This window comes from Chaetodon auriga, chromosome 7 (assembly GCF_051107435.1).
Source record: "Chaetodon auriga isolate fChaAug3 chromosome 7, fChaAug3.hap1, whole genome shotgun sequence".
Lineage (NCBI taxonomy): Eukaryota > Metazoa > Chordata > Actinopteri > Chaetodontiformes > Chaetodontidae > Chaetodon > Chaetodon auriga.
Window position 1 is genome coordinate 9,094,968 of NC_135080.1, and position 21,520 is coordinate 9,116,487.

At 41.8% G+C, this 21,520-nt stretch overlaps 2 protein-coding genes across 2 annotated transcripts; both read right to left on the reverse strand.

Annotated features, from left to right (window-relative positions):
• Positions 1 to 8,821: 8,821 nt before the first annotated feature.
• On the reverse strand, positions 8,822 to 13,761 carry LOC143323498 (extracellular calcium-sensing receptor-like). The gene is made up of 9 exons (XM_076735369.1): positions 13,473 to 13,761; positions 12,903 to 13,197; positions 12,654 to 12,740; positions 12,184 to 12,453; positions 11,653 to 11,859; positions 11,291 to 11,566; positions 10,710 to 10,937; positions 10,473 to 10,596; positions 8,822 to 10,393 (listed from the first exon to the last, which is right to left on the reverse strand). The coding sequence occupies exons 1-9, from the start codon at positions 13,691 to 13,693 to the stop codon at positions 9,489 to 9,491; spliced, it is 2,613 nt and encodes an 870-aa protein (XP_076591484.1). The 5' UTR covers positions 13,694 to 13,761; the 3' UTR covers positions 8,822 to 9,488.
• A 1,341-nt stretch (positions 13,762 to 15,102) lies between these two features.
• On the reverse strand, positions 15,103 to 19,143 carry LOC143323374 (extracellular calcium-sensing receptor-like). Its single transcript, XM_076735200.1, has 9 exons — positions 18,918 to 19,143; positions 18,361 to 18,655; positions 18,110 to 18,196; positions 17,640 to 17,909; positions 17,182 to 17,388; positions 16,820 to 17,095; positions 16,317 to 16,544; positions 16,087 to 16,210; positions 15,103 to 16,007 (listed from the first exon to the last, which is right to left on the reverse strand). Exons 1-9 carry the CDS (start codon positions 19,136 to 19,138, stop codon positions 15,103 to 15,105), a joined length of 2,613 nt encoding a protein of 870 aa, XP_076591315.1. The 5' UTR covers positions 19,139 to 19,143.
• Between the last annotated feature and the right edge of the window lie 2,377 nt (positions 19,144 to 21,520).

Here is a 21,520-nt window from a genome sequence, read left to right on the forward strand (position 1 = left end):
CCACAACATCCCACCAAGGGTGGGATTCAGTTTGCACCACAAAACATCAAGCCTGCAGTGCTGTTTTGTAATCCCTGGATGTACACCACTCTGAGTGAGTGCAAATATCTGTGTAACCACAAGAGGAGGCTTTTGGCTATTTTCAAACACCACCCTGATGGTTGACGTGAACCGCCACTGTCATGTGGTCAGAATAGGTTTTCCAGTATGTCAGGTCTGACTACTGTAAGGGAAATTCTCCTTGTTGCTTGTTGAGAGTTGCTAATTCTCAGAAGAATTACAGACTCGGTGTGATGAATCAGGTCTCTTTAATACATGCAGCATGGAGGGAAGACTCATGCAGAGTGTTCTCTCCAGATCTCCACAATGTCTTGGCATTTATACCGTTCAACAAAAAGACAAATGGTTGTCACATGCACCTGGTAATGATAAAATCTTTCCTTCAAGAACAATGACAATTTGGTGGAGTTCACTCATCCTGTTCCCTGAGGTTAATACTATACCATAAACTTCTCAGTTACAATGGATCGCACCCTAAAAACTTCCCCCTTCATCCTGTTCCCCATTGAATGCTCTTCTCACCTTAGTGATCAAAGGCCAGAAAGACTTTTACAATTCACAGACTGATTCCCGAGACCAGCAAGTCATCTAATTCCTACATTCCTCCCTTTTGACACAAAGTGTCAACAGAACATATTTAGGAATTACATCAAGAAAAATCTCAAATCGAAAAATCATCAATACAGATCAAAAAATAAAAAACAAACTAGGATTACACAAATTCATCATCTGATTCACTATAAGGGTTTCCTGGTGCCCATTCTAACATAGGGTGAAATTCTGGTTTATCATTATTACTTAGTTCAAGGGGTATTTTGACATACAAGGGTGTTTTCTCCTCCCCAACTACCCCATTTACCCATTTATATATCAGGGCCCGGATACAAGTAAGCGCACACATACAAAAGCATAACATAATACAAAATACAATGAAAACAGGAATAAAAACATGAATTGCCATGGTACCCCAGGGGCCAAAATGATCAGTTAACCATTTGTTGAAACTGAAGCCTGCAGTCTTTAGCATTAAACCCCCAGGGTCTCCAGTCATTCTGTTCAAACAACTGTCTTTTTTTTTTCCCGATCAACTGCTTTATTTTGGCTGTTGTCATCTTCTTCTGGGGTTTCCTGACCCTGCGTTGGTGGCATGCCAATGCCACTTCTCCCCTCTGTGTCTCCTTGCGCCCTCGATGATAATAGTTCATCACCATCCTCTCTGGAGCTCAGCTGGTTGTTAGAACAGCTATCATTTGTCTGCTCACCTGGAAAGCACAGTCGGACTATGCTTGTTGTGATGATCAACCACATGATTAAAACTGCAATCAGGATCTTCCACCAGGAACTCCTTTCAGTTCCCTGCCAGCTGGGTTGTTTCCTTTCCATCCAAGGCATCGCTGGGGAAAAGTTTGCACTGGGATGCATGAATCCACGTGTCTCTCTCGGCTATCCGGACAGCAGTTGGCGTGGTCAGCAACACCTGGTATGGTCCTGTCCACCGGGGTTGATGCCAATGTTTTCTTCTGAGATCCTTCACTAACACCCAATCTTCAGGTTGGATGTTATGGAGTTGCACCGCTGTAGGCTCAGGAAGGGCAGCTTTCACCTTAGGAAATATAAGCTTCAAGACATGGTTAAGTGCACAACAGTACCTTAACATGTCATCATCCATTCCTGTCAGTGTTAACCTATTTTGTGGAAAAGGGGTGTTAGTCATTCGCATAGGACGCCCAGTAAGTATCTCATAAGGAGAGAGTCCAGTTGTCTTATGTGGGCGGCCTCTCATGAACATTAATGCAAGTGGTAAAACTTCAACCCATGAAAGATTAGTTTCTGCCATTAACTTTGTCAATTTTGTTTTCAAAGTCTGGTTAGCCCTTTCCACTGCCCCTCCACTAGCTGGGTGGTAGGCACAATGTGTTTTCAGATTTATTTGAAGGCTGTCTGAAAGACTCTGGATTACGTTGTTAACAAAATGAGATCCATTGTCACTAGTTAACTTGGATGGAAGTCCCCATCTCGGGATTACTTCTCTTAACAATGCTTTTGCAACTGAGACAGCTGTGGCATGTTTACATGGGAAACACTCAATCCATTTCGAAAACATGTCAACAATTACAAGGCAAAATTTGTAACCCCTGCATGGAGTAAGTTCAATGAAGTCCATCATTAAATGTTCAAAAGGACCCTCTGGTTTAGGATGTGCTGACAAAGGCATTGATTCACCTCTGCCAACATTGCTTGTTGCACAAATTAAACATTTTTTACAAAAATTTTCAGCAAATGCTGCAAATCCTGGTGCATACCATAGTCTATTTACAATATCCATCATCCCCCCTTTTGATACATGGTCAGGACCATGTGTCAATTTTGCTAAGAAAGGGAAGATGGATTTTGGGAGAACTGGGAGGCCTTTAGAGTCCACCCAGACTCCAGTTGGGAGTTCATGACACCCTTTTCTGGTCCATAATGCTTTTTCTCCATTATCAGCTCCTGTTTGAAGCAGAGAGACATCATTCAGAGAAAAAATGTCATGCTGGACAGACAGGGGCATTTGCAAAATGGGGGAGACAGGTGAGAGAGCAGCCGCTTTTGCGGCAGTATCTGCTACTGCATTACTCTGTGACACAGGGTCAATGGACCCTGTGTGAGCTTGACATTTGCATACTGCTACTGAGGCTGGTAGAAGTAATGCAGATAAGAGGTTAATAACGAGACTTCTATGGGCGATTGGTTTGCCTGTAGAAGTAAAGAAACCACGATTTTTCCACAAAGCATGGAAATTGTGACAGACATTAAATGCATATTGAGAATCTGTGTAGACTGTGATGGTTTGTCCTTTTCCTAGAATAAAAGCACGGGTTAGTGCAAACAACTCAGCTGCTTGAGCAGATAGATTATTAGGTAATCTGGCACTTTCAATGATATTATGTTCCGTACATATAGCATAAGAAACACAAGGGGAACCACTAGAAGGGTTTCTCATGGCAGAACCATCTACAAAGAAAACACAGTCAGGGTTAGACAAGGGTGTGTCAAACAACGCATCACGTGGTTTTGACACAATGTCAACAACTTCTAAACAAGAATGAGGTTCTCCATCTTCACTTGTAGGAAGCAGAGTGGATGGGTTAAGGACAGTACAGCGTTTTAAGGTCACATGCGACATTGTTAGTAAAACATTTTGCCAGTGCAATAGTCTTGCTGGTGTTAGGTGAGCAGTTTTTGCTTGAAGAATGAGGGAGTGAACAGCATGTGGAACATGCACAATTAGAGGACACATAGCAACAATGTCAGCTGTGGCCATAACTGCTTCAGTAGCGGCTGCTACAGCCCTTAGACATGCTATCATAGCCCTTTCCGTTGCGGAAAGTCGTTTTGGGTAGTAACCTATCGGACGCTGTTTGTCACCATGGGACTGTGTAAGGACTGCTGACATAAAACCATCACGTTCAGACACAAAGAGATTGTAAGGAATGGTAGGATTAGGGAGTCCTAAACAAGGTGAACTAGATAAAGCTTGCTTTAACTCAGTGAAAGCTGTTTCTGCCTCTGGAGTCCAAGTCAAAAAGTCAGTCATGGTCAAATGTTTTCCCCCATGTGTGATGTCATACAGGGGTTGGGAGATCTCCGCAAAATCACGAATCCATGGACGGCAATAGCCTGTTAAGCCCAAAAAAAGACATCATCTGCTTTTTTGTTTGTGGTTTTGGAACATCCAAGATGGCCTGGATGCGGTCCGGACCTAATTTGCGACCCTCCGGAGTGATAATATGGCCAAGATAACGCACTGATTGCGCAACAAGCTGCAGCTTGTCTTTTGAAACTTTGTGACCGTTTTCTGCCAGAAAACAAAGCAATGCCACTGTGTCAGCTTGACAATTTTCTCGTGTAGAAGAACACACCAAAAGATCATCAACATACTGAATAAGTGCACTGCCACACACTGGCTGCCAATGCGACAGGTTTTCAGCTACAGCTGCAGTAAACAAAGTGGGGCTGGAAGCAAAACCTTGTGGCATCCGCGTCCAAGTGTAACGTTTACCATTGAAAGTGAAAGCAAACCAGAATTGTGAGTCAGGATGAACAGGAATGCTAAAATATGCATTTGCCAAATCAATAACCGTAAACCAACAGGAGTCTGCCGGGACCTGTGACATTAATGTTGCAACATTACGTACAGTTGGAGCTGGGTGTTGAACAGCTTCATTTACTGCCCTGAGGTCTTGGACTGGTCTCCAACTCCCATTTGGTTTCTTTACAGGTAAGATGGGGGTGTTACATGGTGAATTAGGGCATTCCACTACAGCACCTTGATTTATGACATGACTGAATGACAGGAGCAATGCCTGTCACATTAATACCCTGTTCATTGAGAATCAACTAAAGTGGTGTCTTAGCTTTTAATGTTAATTGTACACATTGGTGGTACATGACAACTAATTCATCAATGTCGTCATGAGTGTCGGGGTGTGTGTGAATGTGTGTGTATGCTGCTCAATGCTCTGACCTGCCTCCGCTGTTTCCTATGGCTGTGTCACTGGGAATCCTGGAGACTGAACAGACAGTCCTTTAGGTGGTGAATGTGGCCAGGAGTCGGTTTGTTGGAAAGTCCCAGGACTGGCACAATTTTGTGAGATGCGCCCGTAGCCTTCACACCTGTAGCATCTCAAACTGCCATCCAACTGCCTTGGACCTGCTGGCTGTGGACCCAGTCTCTTTCTCCCTCTGCCTCTCTGGTGAGACCATTTTCTCTGCCCAGGATTTTGTGGGCAACATCTTGGGCATAGTCCTTTGCGGATCAGGTAGCTTCTCAGCAATCTCCTTCCATTCATCTGGATGCCATGGCCTGTACACAAGCATTTCTGGATTCCCATGTGCTTGTGTCTCCCCACCCATTGGTCGTGGCTGGGGGTTGGGAAACACCATCATAGGCATCTAGGGGAACGCCTCCTTTGTCCCCTTGACTTCGCAACCAGTAGTCAAAAGATGCTGCTGTAGATAGAGACTTCTTGGAAGAATTAAGGTTAGTTTGCTGATTCTTTGGAGTCAGAGAGAGAGCAGACAGGTCAGGGTACAATGCTTTTTCTTTCTCCTCCTCTTCAGAGTCTCCCTGGTGGCTTGTAGCTGCAGGGGTGACCCCCTGCTGAGAAGTTGTCACTTGGGGAGGAGGGGCTGCAGGCATGGAGACAGCGTATGGAGGAGGCAGAGCCATTTCCCTATTTCTTGCCCTACATTTTTTTTTCTCCTTTCCTTCACACATACTTTCTTCTTTCATTTCTTGTTTCAACATTAGTCCTGTTACTGACTTTGCTTCCTTTATATCTGCTTCTCTTTCCCACTTCTGATAAGCTTGCCAGTTCATCTTTCTCTTCCCTACTTTCTTTCCCTGCATGTTTTCTTCTAACAGTACTCTACACCTTCTTAAACAATCAGTACTCAATGTGCCTATCAATGGAAACACCCCCTGCGTAACATGGTGCCAAAGTGGAACATCCTCAACCACATTTTTTCCCCATTTTTCTGCCATTATTTTAGCAGGGCCTGTAAGAGGGTCAGGTAAAGGTTTTAATTTCCACGTTTTGTTCCCCATATTCCTAACTGACTCACTACTGGGACAGGTGTGCTTTAGATTCTCAATGGGATTATCAATCACACAAAATTCACAGTCACGCTGATCTTCCCATACAAGTATGGTTGGATCTTATCAAACACACACTACCTTGGAGTAACTCATTCAGCCAGGTGGTTTGTATGACACAGTCCGAGCAACGCACCCCTTTAGTATGCGTACATACTAGACACCGAATGAGTCACTACAAAGTTTAGTTATTTTACAGTTTCTTCACTCATACACCCATTTTATTGTGATAGGGCATTCTATATCATGATGTATGATATTAATACAGTATTATACTATATAATTTCTATTATTATTATTATATTAGCATCAACCGCTTTTATTTCAGTCTCTAATTATATCTAATAGAATTTCTGAATTTCTACCAGAACTCCTTGCTATTTCTTAATAACACATAACATACATAGACATACACACAACGTTGTAGATATATATATACACACATATACATTCGCATATGTATATATATATAATGAGCTCTTTTCACGTGAATCACGAATCCCCACAGCCTCTTGCTGTACCGATATCTCTATTTTTTTTTTTTTTTTTTTTTTTTTTCCGCTCATACAGTTTCAACACCACAAAGGAATTACTTGAAACCGGTTTACACTGCCCCGCGGGTCTTACGTGTAAACTGTCCCAGAACCACACAGGAATTACCTGGGAACTTAAACTCAATACCATAAAAACTTCCAAACCTACACAAGAATTACATGGAAGTCGTTCCCAAACCTACACAAGAATTACATGGGAACTGACGGTTGCACCCACACAGGAATTACACAACTCGTCTAGAGATTGATTCATAACACCGTACTCACCTATTAAAATAGATGGAGCGTCCACTGTCCGCCACCTGTGCCTGACCTCAGGCGGGATCCTGTCCTCCGTTTGTCGGAGTGGAACTTTCCCTGAGTCGTATGAGACTCCTGCCGGCAGTTGACCCTCAGTCCAGGCTCAGGTGTCGATCAGTAGAGCGTCCATCCCATCCTCGTCGCCAAATTATGTAAGGGAAATTCTCCTTGTTGCTTGTTGAGAGTTGCTAATTCTCAGAAGAATTACAGACTCGGTGTGATGAATCAGGTCTCTTTAATACATGCAGCATGGAGGGAAGACTCATGCAGAGTGTTCTCTCCAGATCTCCACAATGTCTTGGCATTTATACCGTTCAACAAAAAGACAAATGGTTGTCACATGCACCTGGTAATGATAAAATCTTTCCTTCAAGAACAATGACAATTTGGTGGAGTTCACTCATCCTGTTCCCTGAGGTTAATACTATACCATAAACTTCTCAGTTACAATGGATCGCACCCTAAAAACTTCCCCCTTCATCCTGTTCCCCATTGAATGCTCTTCTCACCTTAGTGATCAAAGGCCAGAAAGACTTTTACAATTCACAGACTGATTCCCGAGACCAGCAAGTCATCTAATTCCTACACTACAGTAAGGGAAGGATGGTTAGCATTCACCTCTTGTGTTGAACTGGATATAGACGCAAACTACTGGACAATATTTGGATGATATTTATCTCACTGGCAAACTGGAACTTGTAGTCTCTTGAAGTTAATCTTGACAGCCATGTATTGATGGACGGTAGGCATCCAGGTTGCCATGATGAGCAGTGCTCTGAAAACGGGGGCACACACATCTGTGGAGCATCTGTTGACAAAATTTACAACCAGCTCAGGCCTTCTCTGCCACTGTGTGAAACAATTCCTCCTTCATCTCTGCCCATGGGAGGGATGTCTTGAAAGGCCTGGCATTGACTGTGGTGGTGGAAACCCATGGCGGTGTCAATGTTCAGAAGCATCAGGAACAGAAACTGACTTATTTATCACCACAGCTGCTAGAGACTTAGCAGTGTCTCCTGCCTTCTCATTCAATACAGGACCACAATGCAGGCCACATCTGTCTTAAAACCCATGTGTGTTACAGTGAAAAAAGTTGCCGTGGGATGCTGGATGGAAGGTAATCTTTGTTTTAGCAGTGGGGTTGTGGTAAACCCCTTTTTCCTCATCCCCATGGACTCTGGTGAAAGGCTTGTGGCATACAACAGCTTTCCGTAGTCCGATAATGCTGCTTCCATGAAGAGCTAGAGCTCTGTGAGGCAAGGCAACAAGGGACTTATGGCTGGAGGCTCCTGGTCGCAAAGGTCCCTGTTGCACATTGTTGGTGCTGGCATCATGATGCTTCTCAGAAGCGCCTGATGATGCCTGACAAGTCCTGGAAAAGTTCCATGGTGGCTGGCATATGGCTGACAGACTAACATGGAGAAGGACTGAGCTGTTGCAGTGAAATTCCTGGCCATGATGGGGACCATGAGTAACAGTAGCAGAGCCCCGCCCTCGTAATCTGACCCCAGGTCTCCCAATGTGGATACAGGAGAACCAGCAGAAGAGTGCGAGGTGGAGGGAGTCCAGGCCAGGCATCTTATATACATTCAAAGTATATGTATTAATCATTTCAAAATTTAAATATGTATCTCAACAACTGTTTTAATTGGTATTGTGTAAAAATAGAATACTTTACTGCTATTGAAAATGTATTGACTAGATTTCGGTCTAGATATTGACTAGAAGTCCATATCATCTTTGAGTATCTAAAAATAAATGCATATAATCTTGTCAGATGAACCCATAAAGGTTGCATAAATAATTCAGAAAAAGTAACTGAGTTGAATCAAACGTAAGGTGTAGTTACACCATGAAAACTCACAGAGGCAGTGATAGTAATTGAGGTTCCAGTGCTTTGTCCTTCAACTACATCCTTGAAAAAACATAATAACGTGTATTCTTCAATTCAATTCAATTCAATTCAATTCAATTCAATTCAATTCAATATTTCTTTATTAGTCCCGCGAGGGGAAATTCCAAATTAAAGCAGCATCAATAAAGCAGATAGAGTAATATAACAAGTGCATGCAAAGTAAAAACAGCAAGCATATACAAAAAAGTGAGAATTTTGAATAAAAAATAAAAAGAGACGTCATCCTAAAGAAAATTGTAACAAAAAAAATTGTACTAGTATTTACAGACTGTTATGTACATGTTTTATTGCACAGTTTATTGCACAGATTATTTCACTGATTACTTGGAGCAGTTTTTGTTGTGTAGTCTGACAGCTGCAGGGAAGAATGACCTGCGATACTGCTCCTTCACACTCATAGGATCTGGCATCCTGTCACTGATGGAGCTCCTCAGTGCAGTGAGTGTGTGTTGGGGGGGTGGGAGTCATTGTCTGTCATGGAGGACAGCTTGGCTGTCATCCTCCTCTCCCCCACCTCCTCCACCAGTTCCAGACGGCATCCCAGGACGGAGCTGCCTTCTTTATGAGTTTGTCCAGCCTCTTCCTGTCAGCTGTTGTGATGCTGCTCCCCCAGCAGGCTAAAACCATAGAAAATGGCAGAGGCCACAACAGAGTCATAGGAGGTCTTCAGAAGTGCCCCACGCACCTCAAAAGACCTCAGCCTCCAGAGCAGAGAGAGTCTGCACTGTCCTTTTTTGTAAAGTGCAGTGGTGTTATGAGTCCAGTCTAGTTTGTTGTTCAGATGAACACCCAGGTATTTATAAGATGTCACCATCGCAATGTCCCTTCCCTGGATGTTCACTGGTGATGGTGAAGAGTACGGGCGCCGATGGAAGTCCCCATTCTTGCATGTATGATCAAAGTGGAAAGACATTTCATCTTTGGATGCACTTATTTGGCATTTTCAATATCTTAGCATTGATACTACAATCATTTTATTGTCCCAAGATCTATCTTGTGAAATTAAGTGCAGTGTTTATGACTAGATGCCCCGACCCATGATTGATTTCTTTGTGTTCCTCTCTGGTCTCAGCAGGATTATGTAGCATTTGGGTCCAAACAGTGCTAACAAGAGGCCAAAACTGGAAGCCAGGATGGCAAACACCTCCACTGCATCTGAGTATTTGCCTGGTGAGCTGATGTAAGCTGGGACAAAGGCCACCCACACAGCACAGAAGATCAGCATACTGAAAGTGATGAGTTTGGCCTCATTGAAACTATCTGGAAGATTCCTTGCTATAAATGCAATCAGACAACTGATGATAGCCAGTGAGCCAATATAACCAAGTAACACTGCAAAACCAACTGTGGACCCAACTGCACACTCATAAACTATTTTATCATTGTGGTATTGAGTGTTTTTTTGAGGAGCTGGTGAGGCAGAGACAATCCAGACAGTGCAGATTGCTGCCTGAATTGATGTAAGAAGAATAACTATCCCTCTCTGCTGCAAAACACCAAACCACTTCAGACTGGCTCCACCTCCTGGCTTGGAGGCCTTGAACACAGCCAGAACCACCATGGTTTTCACTAGGATGCATGAGACACAAAGCACAAAGCTGATCCCAAATGCTGCATGTCTCAGCTGGCATGTCCACAGCCTTGGGCGGCCAATAAACAGCAGTGAACACAGGAAACATAACTTAAGTGACAGCAATAGCTGGAAACTAAGTTCTGAATTGTTTGCTCGTACGATAGGTGTTCTACGATGATAGATAAAGATCCCCAGGACAACAGCACAGATACATGTGCCAAGCAATGATGCAGCTGTCAAGCAGATACCCAGAGGCTCATGGTAGGAGAGGAACTCTGTTTTCTTAGGAATACAGTGGTCACGCTGGGGGCTGGACCAGAAGTCCTCTGGACAACTGGTGCACTCAGTGGAGTCTATGGAAAAAAGGGGCAGTCTTGAGAGTCTTGTTGATAGGATATCTCCAAACAACAATGTTTAAAAATGAATACCAACCAATCTTATTGCTGATCTTTCCCTCAGAACAAGGGATGCAGTCGAAACAGCACTCAGGCTCCCCTTTTTTTCTGGCCATGCGGGTACCTGGAGGGCAGCTCTCACTGCACAATGACCGAGGTGGCTGTGGGGAGGAAAATAGATATTGTAAATATCTGTTATTCTACTTGCTAGTTTACTCCCCTATAATAAGTTACATCAAAAACATGTGTCTAAAAAAATCAGATGCCTTGTCACCTTGTTTGATTCGTAGTTCCAGAAGATTTTGTCTCCATGAATTGTGAGTTCTTCACCTTTGAAGGCCGACCTCTTGACCTCTCCCACATTGTGAACTTCAGTTCTTCCATCAGGAAGCCGCAGCCAGTTCATGATATCATATATTGGTAGAACATCACCATTCTCATCAAACGATACTTGATCACCAAAAGGTGTGGTGAAATTGATTCTATCCAAGTAATACAGAAGCTGTGCTTGTCAGAATAAGGCATAGAGGAAAAACAAAGAGGACAGAAGAATTATTTATGACCATGGTGAACACAGTGGTACTCAGTATTCAATAATCAAACTGCATGCTGGACACTAACAATTCCAACAAAGTATTTTCTCTAAAATGGAGTCTCATCTCCATAGACCAAGAGACAAGAATACTATCCCCTGCTGTCAGTCAGGTGACAGGAAAATCCTTTCAGCTATTTACTAGGTACCTTGCAATTATAAAAGTAATAGTTTAGTCATGTACCCTAAAAGCTACTCTGCAAGAAATACTACAGCGAAGGACTTAATGACATAGACAGATGAAGTGTAAACTGATATCACACCTGCCATGGCTCCAGTCTTTTCAGATTGCCACAGCTGTGCCCGCTGAAAGGCCCTCTACCTGGCTCGCACTGCAGCATGTCATCAAGGGCATATGCCAGAGCATACACAGCTTTGTAGATATTATACTCTGGCCTGAGATTTGAAATGTCCAACAACTCTGTCTCCACCTCCTCTAGATCTTCGTGTCCAGTGCATAATGTTCCCCCAGCTTCCATCCATCCTGCTGGAGGTGGTGCAAATCTACAATGAAATGTGTGTTCCCAGAACTGGTTTACCTGAAATATATTCAAAACAGTGTGTTATGAATGACAACATATTATTCTTGCACTTACCAGATCAGATTGCATGGTTAAACACTCACCATGCTATTTCCATTGCTGTTGTTGTGGTGTTGGTCAGGTCGTATTTGTAGGAGGAATTCCCTGAGCCCTGGTATTTCTCCTCGACGGATGGCGATGCCCAGTGTGCCACCCAGGTATGGCATTAACTGAGGGGTCTGGAGCACAATAGCTGCTATCCAGGCTTCACTGGCCATCCACTGCAGGCCTGTCACATTCTGCCTCACCACCTGTGCATTATACCAAATATATTTATTCAGACTGCCATGCCACTAAAGTAGTGTGTAGTCTTGTGAATTATACAGTCTACAAGGTTGATGTCATCTGACTCATTCACATACAGCTGCCATCCTTTGTTTTAGACAGTATCATTTGAAAAATGATACATTTCATCATTAATGCAGTTTCATGTGATTTGTCTAGGTAAATGATGTCACTATACAACCTTTCCAACATGAGTCAACATGCAATTTAACGAAGATGTTTCAGTTTGACAAATAAAACATGAAGTTGTGTAAATATGTAATTTTTTAAAGATGTATTTCAAGCCCAACCTCTTCCATGAGATTAATCATGTGACTCTCATGTGCAAACACAATGACCACACGAGCTGTGGATTTCTTCATCACATCCACAATCCTCTGATATTCAGTTGGATCACTGTCCCAAGGTAAAACCTCTAAGTAGGCTAGACAACCTCCACCAGACTGAGCCAGGTCAGATTGAAAGGACCGGGCAGCGTGGAGTCCATAATCATCATCACTGACCAGCAGACCTGCCCAAGTCCAGCCAAAGCGCTTTAGAATCTGAATCATAGCACGCACCTAAATGAATATAGAGTGAAGCATTAATGCACAGGCTGAAAATTTCTTTCAGTGGACAACTCCTCAACATGTTGCACAATGCATAAAATTCAATTATTGCCTTCCAAGGAATATATTTTTCAGTGCAGTAAACAAATGCTCTTTCTGAGATTATTTAACTGTACATGTGTTCTTTTATGCATTTTTTTTTGGTAGGTCACCTGGAAAGCATCACTTGGGATTGTCCTAAAGAAGGATGGAAACTTTTGCCGGTCACTCAGGCAGGAACATGTGGAAAAATAACTCACCTGTGGAAGACACAGACTGTACATCCTAAAAAGAATTTCAAAGTCTTTCTGGCTCTTTCAAGCTTTCGTGGTTGACAACAGCATTTTTACAACTGACACTGAATTTGAAATTAAATTAAAATTTTACAACATAGTTTTTAGGTGACAGGGTGGACAACTTACCATAGGTACTCTGTACAATCCTAAGACGGTGGAGATGGCAATAGAATGTGTAGAGGAAGAATCACCCACAATCCCGAGGACTGGAGGGGTCCCTACACAGGTGTTGTGTGCTATAAACTGTTCATCTTGGCCACTTGCTAATAACAATGCTGCACGGAATCCAATTCCTAGTTTGCCACAGTGATCATAAAGACTGTATCCCAGAGTCACATTTGGTAGCAGATTGGAGTTTCTGTTGATCTCATCTATAGCAAAGGCCATGGTCTGAGCCCGCCTGAATCCTACAACATCAAAACTAACACAAGAAACAACACTGTTTACTACTGAAAAATACAACATACAGTTACTGTACCAACACCTATGTTGCACAACCACAGACTTTAGAAACAAGCACGCCAGTTGAGTAGCAACAATTATTTTTATATTTGTAGGAAACACACAAAAGCACCCCTTTAAAAATGACATAAATACACATTGTAATTTCTAATGTCTGATTATCAAAATGTACTCCACTTATGAGAAATTATTTTCCCTAGTATGTCCTTTTTACTGTTTCTGTGACAGACTCACCCGTGGCAGGTAGGCGGTTGTGGTTCTGAGGTAAAAGACAGATCAGGAAAGATAGAAAAAAAGTGGACTTGGAACAGCCCACCCAGAACCACATCTCCAGCCTTGTGCATCCCATTGAGATGAAACTGTCCCAATAACTGGCAGGAGGAGGAATAAAGAGGGGAGGTCACAGCAGAAGAAAAGTAGGAATACAAACACATGACACACATCGGCAACAGCATTTTGATCTCTAAAAATGTCCACACCCTCTCCTTGCCTTACTCCTTTCTGAGCCCAGTCAGTTTTTTGCTGTCAGTCACTTTTATTGACTTTACAGTATCGTTTCATCTTGTATACCACCCATTAGGGCAGAAACAAAAGTAGGGGCAGGGCCTAAAGTGCATTTCATTTGAGAATGATTTCTTATTGAGGCAGAAGTGATTTGCACACTTTTGATAATTCTCCCATTCAGGCCATATTGGTAACCTTTCCGATCCAAATTTAAGTTATGGTTGACCCTATTGATTGAAGTAAATTTGACAGTCATGTTATGTGCTCATTAGTTTTTTTTTGACTGTCATCAAAATGGACTTTGATGTGTAAGCTCGTGACTGAAGATAGACAGCTTCAACGGCAAGTTAAACAGCTTCTTGCCATATTGTGAAATACATGATTTCTTTAGAATCACTCTGTAAGTTACAACCTGAGCATATAGGACAGCATACCAAATTATACTAATTCAATACAAACATCAGTCCTGTGTCTCTGGATTTCACTTTCAAACAACAGAGTTTAATCAAATGTCCAGTAGATGGTAGCAGCATACTAAGACATTTGGTGAAACAATTGGTCTTCCCGTCTTTTTCTCATTGTGCTTCAGCGGTTTAATGGAAGGCTATTGTATCTGTCTTGCACATCGTGACATGGGAAATATCAGATATGATCAGTTATGCAGAAATGTGGGTAGTTATAAGTTTCCCTAATCCATCATTCACTGTCCAGTTTGCAATGCTGTATAGTAGATTTGTTGTTTACTTTTTTGTCAAATATTTTTAGGCATATCAACACACATACACACTCTCTGACATATAGTTGTATTCTTGCAGCAGGTATCTGATTAATTTACACAGAATTCATAGCATTCATAGACTTGAGAGGCTCAATGGAGGATGTGCTCCATGAATATAAGATGGCAGGGAGCACGCTGAGTTACACTACCACTATTTGCACCTTTAATGTGTGTTCATGCCTGTCAAGGTGTTTAGACTGCCTCTTACATTATCGTGAATTTATAGAAAGCAGTTTTGATGGCTTGTTGGTGGATGTGCACACCCAGAGCACTTCAAAATAGCTTTTTCTAATATGAGTGTATTTTTAAGTCTAAGTTTAAGAGTTTAATCAGATGTAAGGTTTACTTACACCATGAAAACTCACAAAGGCAGTGATAGTAATTGAGGTTCCAGTGCTTTGCTCTTCAACTACATCCTTGAAAAAACAGAATAACTTGTGTATTCTTGCACGTATGGTCAAAGTGTTGAGACATTTCATGTAAGGATGCACTTATTTGGCATTTTCAATATCTTAGCATTGACACTACAATCATTTTATTGTCCCAAGATCTATCTTGTGAAATTAAATGCAGTGTTTATGACTAGATGCCCCGACCCATGATTGCTTTCTTTGTGTTCCTCTCTGGTCTCAGCAGGATTATGTAGCATTTTGGTCCAAACAGTGCTAACAAGAGGCCAAAACTGGAAGCCAGGATGGCAAACACCTCCACTGCATCTGAGTATTTGCCTGGTGAGCTGATGTAAGCAGGGATAAAGGCCACCCACACAGCGCAGAAGATCAGCATGCTGAAAGTGATGAGTTTGGCCTCATTGAAACTGTCTGGAAGATTCCTTGCTATAAATGCAATCAGACAACTGAGGATAGCCAGTGAGCCAATGTAACCAAGTAACACAGCAAAACCAACTGTGGACCCAACTACACACTCGTAAACTATTTTATCATTGTGGTATTGAGTGTTTTTATGAGGAGCTGGTGAGGCAGAGACAATCCAGACAGTGCAGATTGCCGCTTGAATTGATGTAAGAACAATAACTGTCCCTCTCTGCTGCAAAACACCAAACCACTTCAGACTGGCTCCACCTCCTGGCTTGGAGGCCTTGAACACAGCCAGAACCACCATGGTTTTCATTAGAATGCATGAGACACAAAGCACAAAGCTGATCCCAAATGCTGCATGTCTCAGCTGGCATGTCCACAGCACGGGACGGCCAATAAACAGCAGTGAACACAGGAAACATAACTTAAGTGACAGCAATAGCTGGAAACTAAGTTCCGAATTGTTTGCTCGTACAATAGGTGTTTTACGATGATAGACAAAGATCCCCAGGACCCCAGCACAGATACATGTGCCAAGCAATGATGCAGCTGTCAAGCAGATACCCAGAGGCTCATGGTAGGAGAGGAACTCTGTTTTCTTAGGAACACAGTGGTCACGCTGGGGGCTGGACCAGAAGTCCTCTGGACAACTGGTGCACTCAGTGGAGTCTATGAAAACAGGGGCAGTCTTGAGATTCATGTTTATATGATATCTCCAAACAGCAATTGTTAAATAATGAATACCAACCAGTTTTATTGCTGATCTTTCCCTCAGAACAAGGGATGCAGTCAAAACAGCACTCAGGCTCCCCTTTCTTTCTGGCTATCCGGGTACCTGGAGGGCAGCTCTCACTGCACACTGACCGAGGTGGCTGTGGGGAGGAAAATAGATATTGTAAATATCTGTTATTCTACTTGCCAGTTTACTCCGCTATAATAAGTTACATCCAAAAAAATGTGTCTAAAATCAGAATTCACCCCTTTTGATTTGAAGTTCCAGAAGATTTTGCTTCCATGAATTGTGAGTTCTTCACCTTTGAAGGCCGACCTCTTGACCTCTCCCACATTTTGAACTTCAGTTCTTCCATCAGGGAGCCACAGCCAGTTCATGATATCATATATTGGTAGAACATCACCATTTTCATCAAATGCCACTTGATCACCAAAAGGTGTGGTGAAATTGATTCTATCCAAGTAATACACAAGCTATGCTTGTCAGAATAAGGCATAGAGGAAAACCAAAGAGGACAGAAGAATTATTTATGACCATGGTGAACACAGTGGTACTCAGTATTCAATAATCAATCTGCATGCTGGACTTGGACATGCAGGTGACAGGTAAATCCTTTCAGCTATTTACTAGGTACCTTGCAATTAGAAATCTAATAGTTTAGTCATGTAACCTAAAAGCTACTCTGCAAGAAATACTAAAGCGAAGGACTTAATGGCATAGACAGATAAAGTGTAAACTGATATCACACCTGCCATGGCTCCAGCCTTTTCAGATTGCCACAGCTGTGCCCGCTGAAAGGCCCTCTACCTGGCTCACACTGCAGCATGTCATCAAGGGCATACGCCAGAGCATACACAGCTTTGTAGATATTATACTCTGGCCTGAGGTTTGAAATGTCCAACAACTCTGTCTCCACCTGCTCTAGATTTTCCTGTCCAGTGCATAATGTACCTCCAGCTTCCATCCACCCCTCTGGAGCGGGTGAAAGTCTACACTGAAATGTGTGTTCCCAGAACTGGTTCACCTGAAATGTATTCAAAACAGTGTGTTATGAATGACACCATATTATTCTTGCACTAACCAGATCAGATTACACGGTGAAGCACTCACCATACTATTTCCAATGCTGTTGTTGTGGTGTTGGTCAGGACGTATTTGTAGGAGAAATTCCCTGAGCCCTGGTATTTCTCCTCGACGGATGGCGATGCCCAGTGTTCCACCCAGATAAGGCATGAGGTCAGGTGTCTGAAAGACAGTAGCTGCTGTCCAGGCTTCACTGGCCATCCACTGCAGGCCTGTCACATTCTGCCTCACCACCTGTGCTTTATATACCAGTTACACATTAATATAGAGATGCAAACACATCAGTTTTCAGCAGTTTCACGTGATTTATCTCAGTAAATAATGTCACTTTTTAAACATTCTCACAAATAATTGGCATAGTGTGTTCAATTAAACATATTTATCATTTACCAACATTTTACTTAAGTTAGATCTTTTGGTTTTACAATGAAACCTGAAGTTGCATAACTACATCAAATTTTCTAAAGATGCATTTCGAGCCCAACCTCTTCCATGACGTTAATCATGGAACTCTCATGTGCAAACCCAATGACCACACGAGCTGTGGATTTCTTCATCACATCCACAATCCTCCTAAGTTCAGTTGGATCATTGTCCCAAGGTAAAACCTCTAAGTAGGCCAGACAACCTCCACCAGACTGAGCCAGGTCAGATTGAAAGGACCGGGCAGCGTGGAGTCCATAATCATCATCACTGACCAGCAGACCTGCCCAAGTCCAGCCAAAGTGCTTTAGAATCTGAATCATGGCACGCACCTAAATGAATATAGAATCAATGCACAGCATGAAAAATTATTTTAGCGGAAAACCTGCTTAACATGTTGCACAATGCATAAAATTCAATTATTGCCTTCCAAGGAATATATTTTTCAGTGCAGTAAGCAAATGTTTTTTCTGAGAATTATTTAACTGTACATGTGTTCTTTTATGCATTTTTTTTTTTTTTGGTAGGTCACCTGGAAAGCATCACTTGGGATTGTCCTAAAGAAGGATGGAAACTTTTGCCGGTCACTCAGGCAGGAACATGTGGAAAAATAACTCACCTGTGGAAGACACAGACTGTACATCCTAAAAAAAATATTCATAGTCTTTTTGGCTCTTTCAAGCTTTTGTGGTTGACAACAGCATTCTTACAATTGACATTCATTTTTAAATGAAATTAAATTTTTACAACATAGTTTTTTAGGTGACAGGGTGGACAACTTACCATAGGTACTCTGTACAATCCTAAGACGGTGGAGATGGCAATAGAATGTGTAGAGGAAGAATCACCCACAATCCCGAGGACTGGAGGGGTCCCTACACAGGTGTTGTGTGCTATAAACTGTTCATCTTGGCCACTTGCTAATAACAATGCTGCACGGAATCCAATTCCTAGTTTGATACAGTGATCATAAAGACTGTATCCCAGAGTCACATTTGGTAGCAGATTGGAGTTTCTGTTGATCTCATCTATAGCAAAGGCCATGGTCTGAGCCCGCCTGAATCCTACAACATCAAAACTAACACAAGAAACAACACTGTTTACTACTGAAAAATACAACATACAGTAACTGTGCCGACATCTATGTTGCACAAATACAAATTTTGAAACAAGTAGCAACAATTATTTTTATATTTATAGAAAATACACAAAAGCACCCCTTTTAAAAATGACATAAATACACATTGTAATTTCTAATGTCTGATTATCAAAATGCACTCCGCTTATGAGAAATTATTTTCCCTAGTATCTCCTTTTTACTGTTTCTGTGACAGACTCACCCGTGGCAGGTAGGCGGTTGTGGTTCTGAGGTAAAAGACAGGTCAGGAAAGATAGAAAAAAAGTGGACTTGAAACAGCCCACCCAGAACCACATCTCCAGCCTTGTGTGTCCCACTGAGATGAAACTGTCCCAATAACTGGCAGGAGGAGGAATAAAGAGGGGAGGTCACAGCAGAAGAAAAGTAGGAATACAAACACATGAAACACATCGGCAACAGCATTTTGATCTCTAAAAATGTCCACACCCTCTCCTTGCTTTACTCCTTTCTGAGCCCAGTCAGTTTTTTGCTGTCAGTCACTTTTATTGACTTTACAGTATCGTTTCATCTTGTATACCACCCATTAGGGCAGAAACAAAAGTAGGGGCAGGGCCTAAAGTGCATTTCATTTGAGAATGATTTCTTATTGAGGCAGAAGTGATTTGCACACTTTTGATAATTCTCCCACTAAGGCCATATTGGTAACCTTTCCGATCCAAAATTAAGTTGTGGTTGACCCTATCGATTGAAGTAAATTTGACAGTCATGTTATGTGCTCATTAGTTTTTTTGACTGTCATATAAAATTGACTTTGATGTGTAAGTTAGTGACTGAAGATAGACAGCTTCATCTCCAAGTAAAACAGCTTCTTGCCTTGTTTTGAGATACAAGGTTTCTTTAGAATCACTCTGTAAGTTACAACCTGAGCATATAGGACAGCATACCAAATTATACTAATTCAATACAAACATCAGTCCTGTGTCTCTGGATTTCACTTTCAAACAACAGAGTTTAATAAAATGTCCAGTAGATGGTAGCAGCATACTAAGACATTTGGAGACACATTAGGTCCACCCATCTTTTTCTCATTGCACTTTGGCTCTTTAATGGAGGGCTATTGTATCTGTCACTCTCCCTGACATATAGTTGTATTCTAGCAGAAGGCATCTGATGAATTTACACAGAAATTATAGCATTCATAGACATGAGAAGCTCGATGGAGGATGTATTTCATGAACACAAGGTGGCAGAGAGCAACGCTGAGTTACGCTAATGCTATTTGCACCTTTAATGTGTGTTCATGCCTGTCAAGGTGTTTAGACTGCCTCTTACATTATCGTGAATTTACAGAAAGCAGTTTTGATGGCTTGTTGGTGGATGTGCATACCCAGACCACTTCAAAATAGCTTTTTCTAATATGAGTGTATTTTTAAGTCCATATCAACTCCACATAGTTAAAAATAAATGCATATACTCATGTACGGTGAAACCAAATAATTTGTATAATTAAGTCAGAAAAATCAAGTTGAATCAGATGTAAGGTTGACTTACACTGTGCCTTACACAAAGGCAAACATAACATTTGATGTTCAAGTGCTTTGTACTTTTACTACATCTGAGAAAAAACAAACAAACAAAAAAACAAACAAAAACAAAACAGAATAACTTGTATTTGTGTATTCTCACACATCTGATCCAAGTGATCAGAGATTTCATGTTAGGATACATTTATTTGGCATCAGCCCTGCTTTCTCAGTATCTTAACATTGCTAGTATTATCGATCTATTGCCTTATGGGCAAGAACTACTAAAGTGTGGGATAGTGATATAGACAGATGGAGTATAAACTGATATCACACCTGCCATGGCTCTCGTTTTTTTGAGACTTCCACAGCTTGACCTTGAACTTCAACATCTTATGATGATGTCATCATGGCTAGTTTGGCTTGAGCTTTGAGACTACAAGTTTTTTTTTAGCAGAAATCCTGTGTTACAGACTTGGGCTGCAGAGTTTGAACAATGTTTGTGTTCATAAGTTGAGGATGGTCGAATGAAAGATCATAGATGATGTAACATCATAGAAGGTCAATGATTTACATAGTGGGAGGTGTAGGATCCAGTGTTTCAGGGAGTTTTTGCTTCAATTTATATCCAAAATCTTTCTTTAACCTCTTGTTGGTCTCCCAACATTAGCGCAGTTTCAAATTAGAGAGGGCCTTAAGCAAAGATTCAAACCATATTTTGAAAACTGACCATGGCTACGAGCTGCACTGCACTGCAATGCCTGAGGGAACAACATCATTGATGAAATAGGTAGGGTGGGTCTATCTCAATTCTTCCACAGGCATTTGTGGGTACATCTTATAAAGCTGGAACAGTGAGTTTAAATTTGGACATTGTAGTAAAATTTGGCAATGGCCAAGTTGTATTGCTGCTGAAACACATATTGGCAATAGAAAAAAGTTACACTGAAAAACAAAACCCAGACAGTAAAAATGATCTCATTTCATTTATTTGGTGTGGTTTTCAATGAGAATCTCAGAATTTTTTCTTCATGTCCGTCTCCTTTAAGTCATTTCTTTTTCAAAATGTGACTGGTTTAACCTTTCAATTTTCTGTCACTGTTTTTCTCACAGCAGGTAACGTTAGCAATGTGCCAATGTTAGCTGAGACAGCGGGCCATCCTAATGTTTCTATGTGGTCCTGTTCAGTCGGTAGGCCCACAGGCATTGCGTAGCCACCGCAATCCTAACACCGGCAGGTGGAGGATTGCACCATCCAGTTGTAACTGTCTCTCTGCACCATGGAAACTCCCACGGTTTACCCATCAGCACCTGCACCATG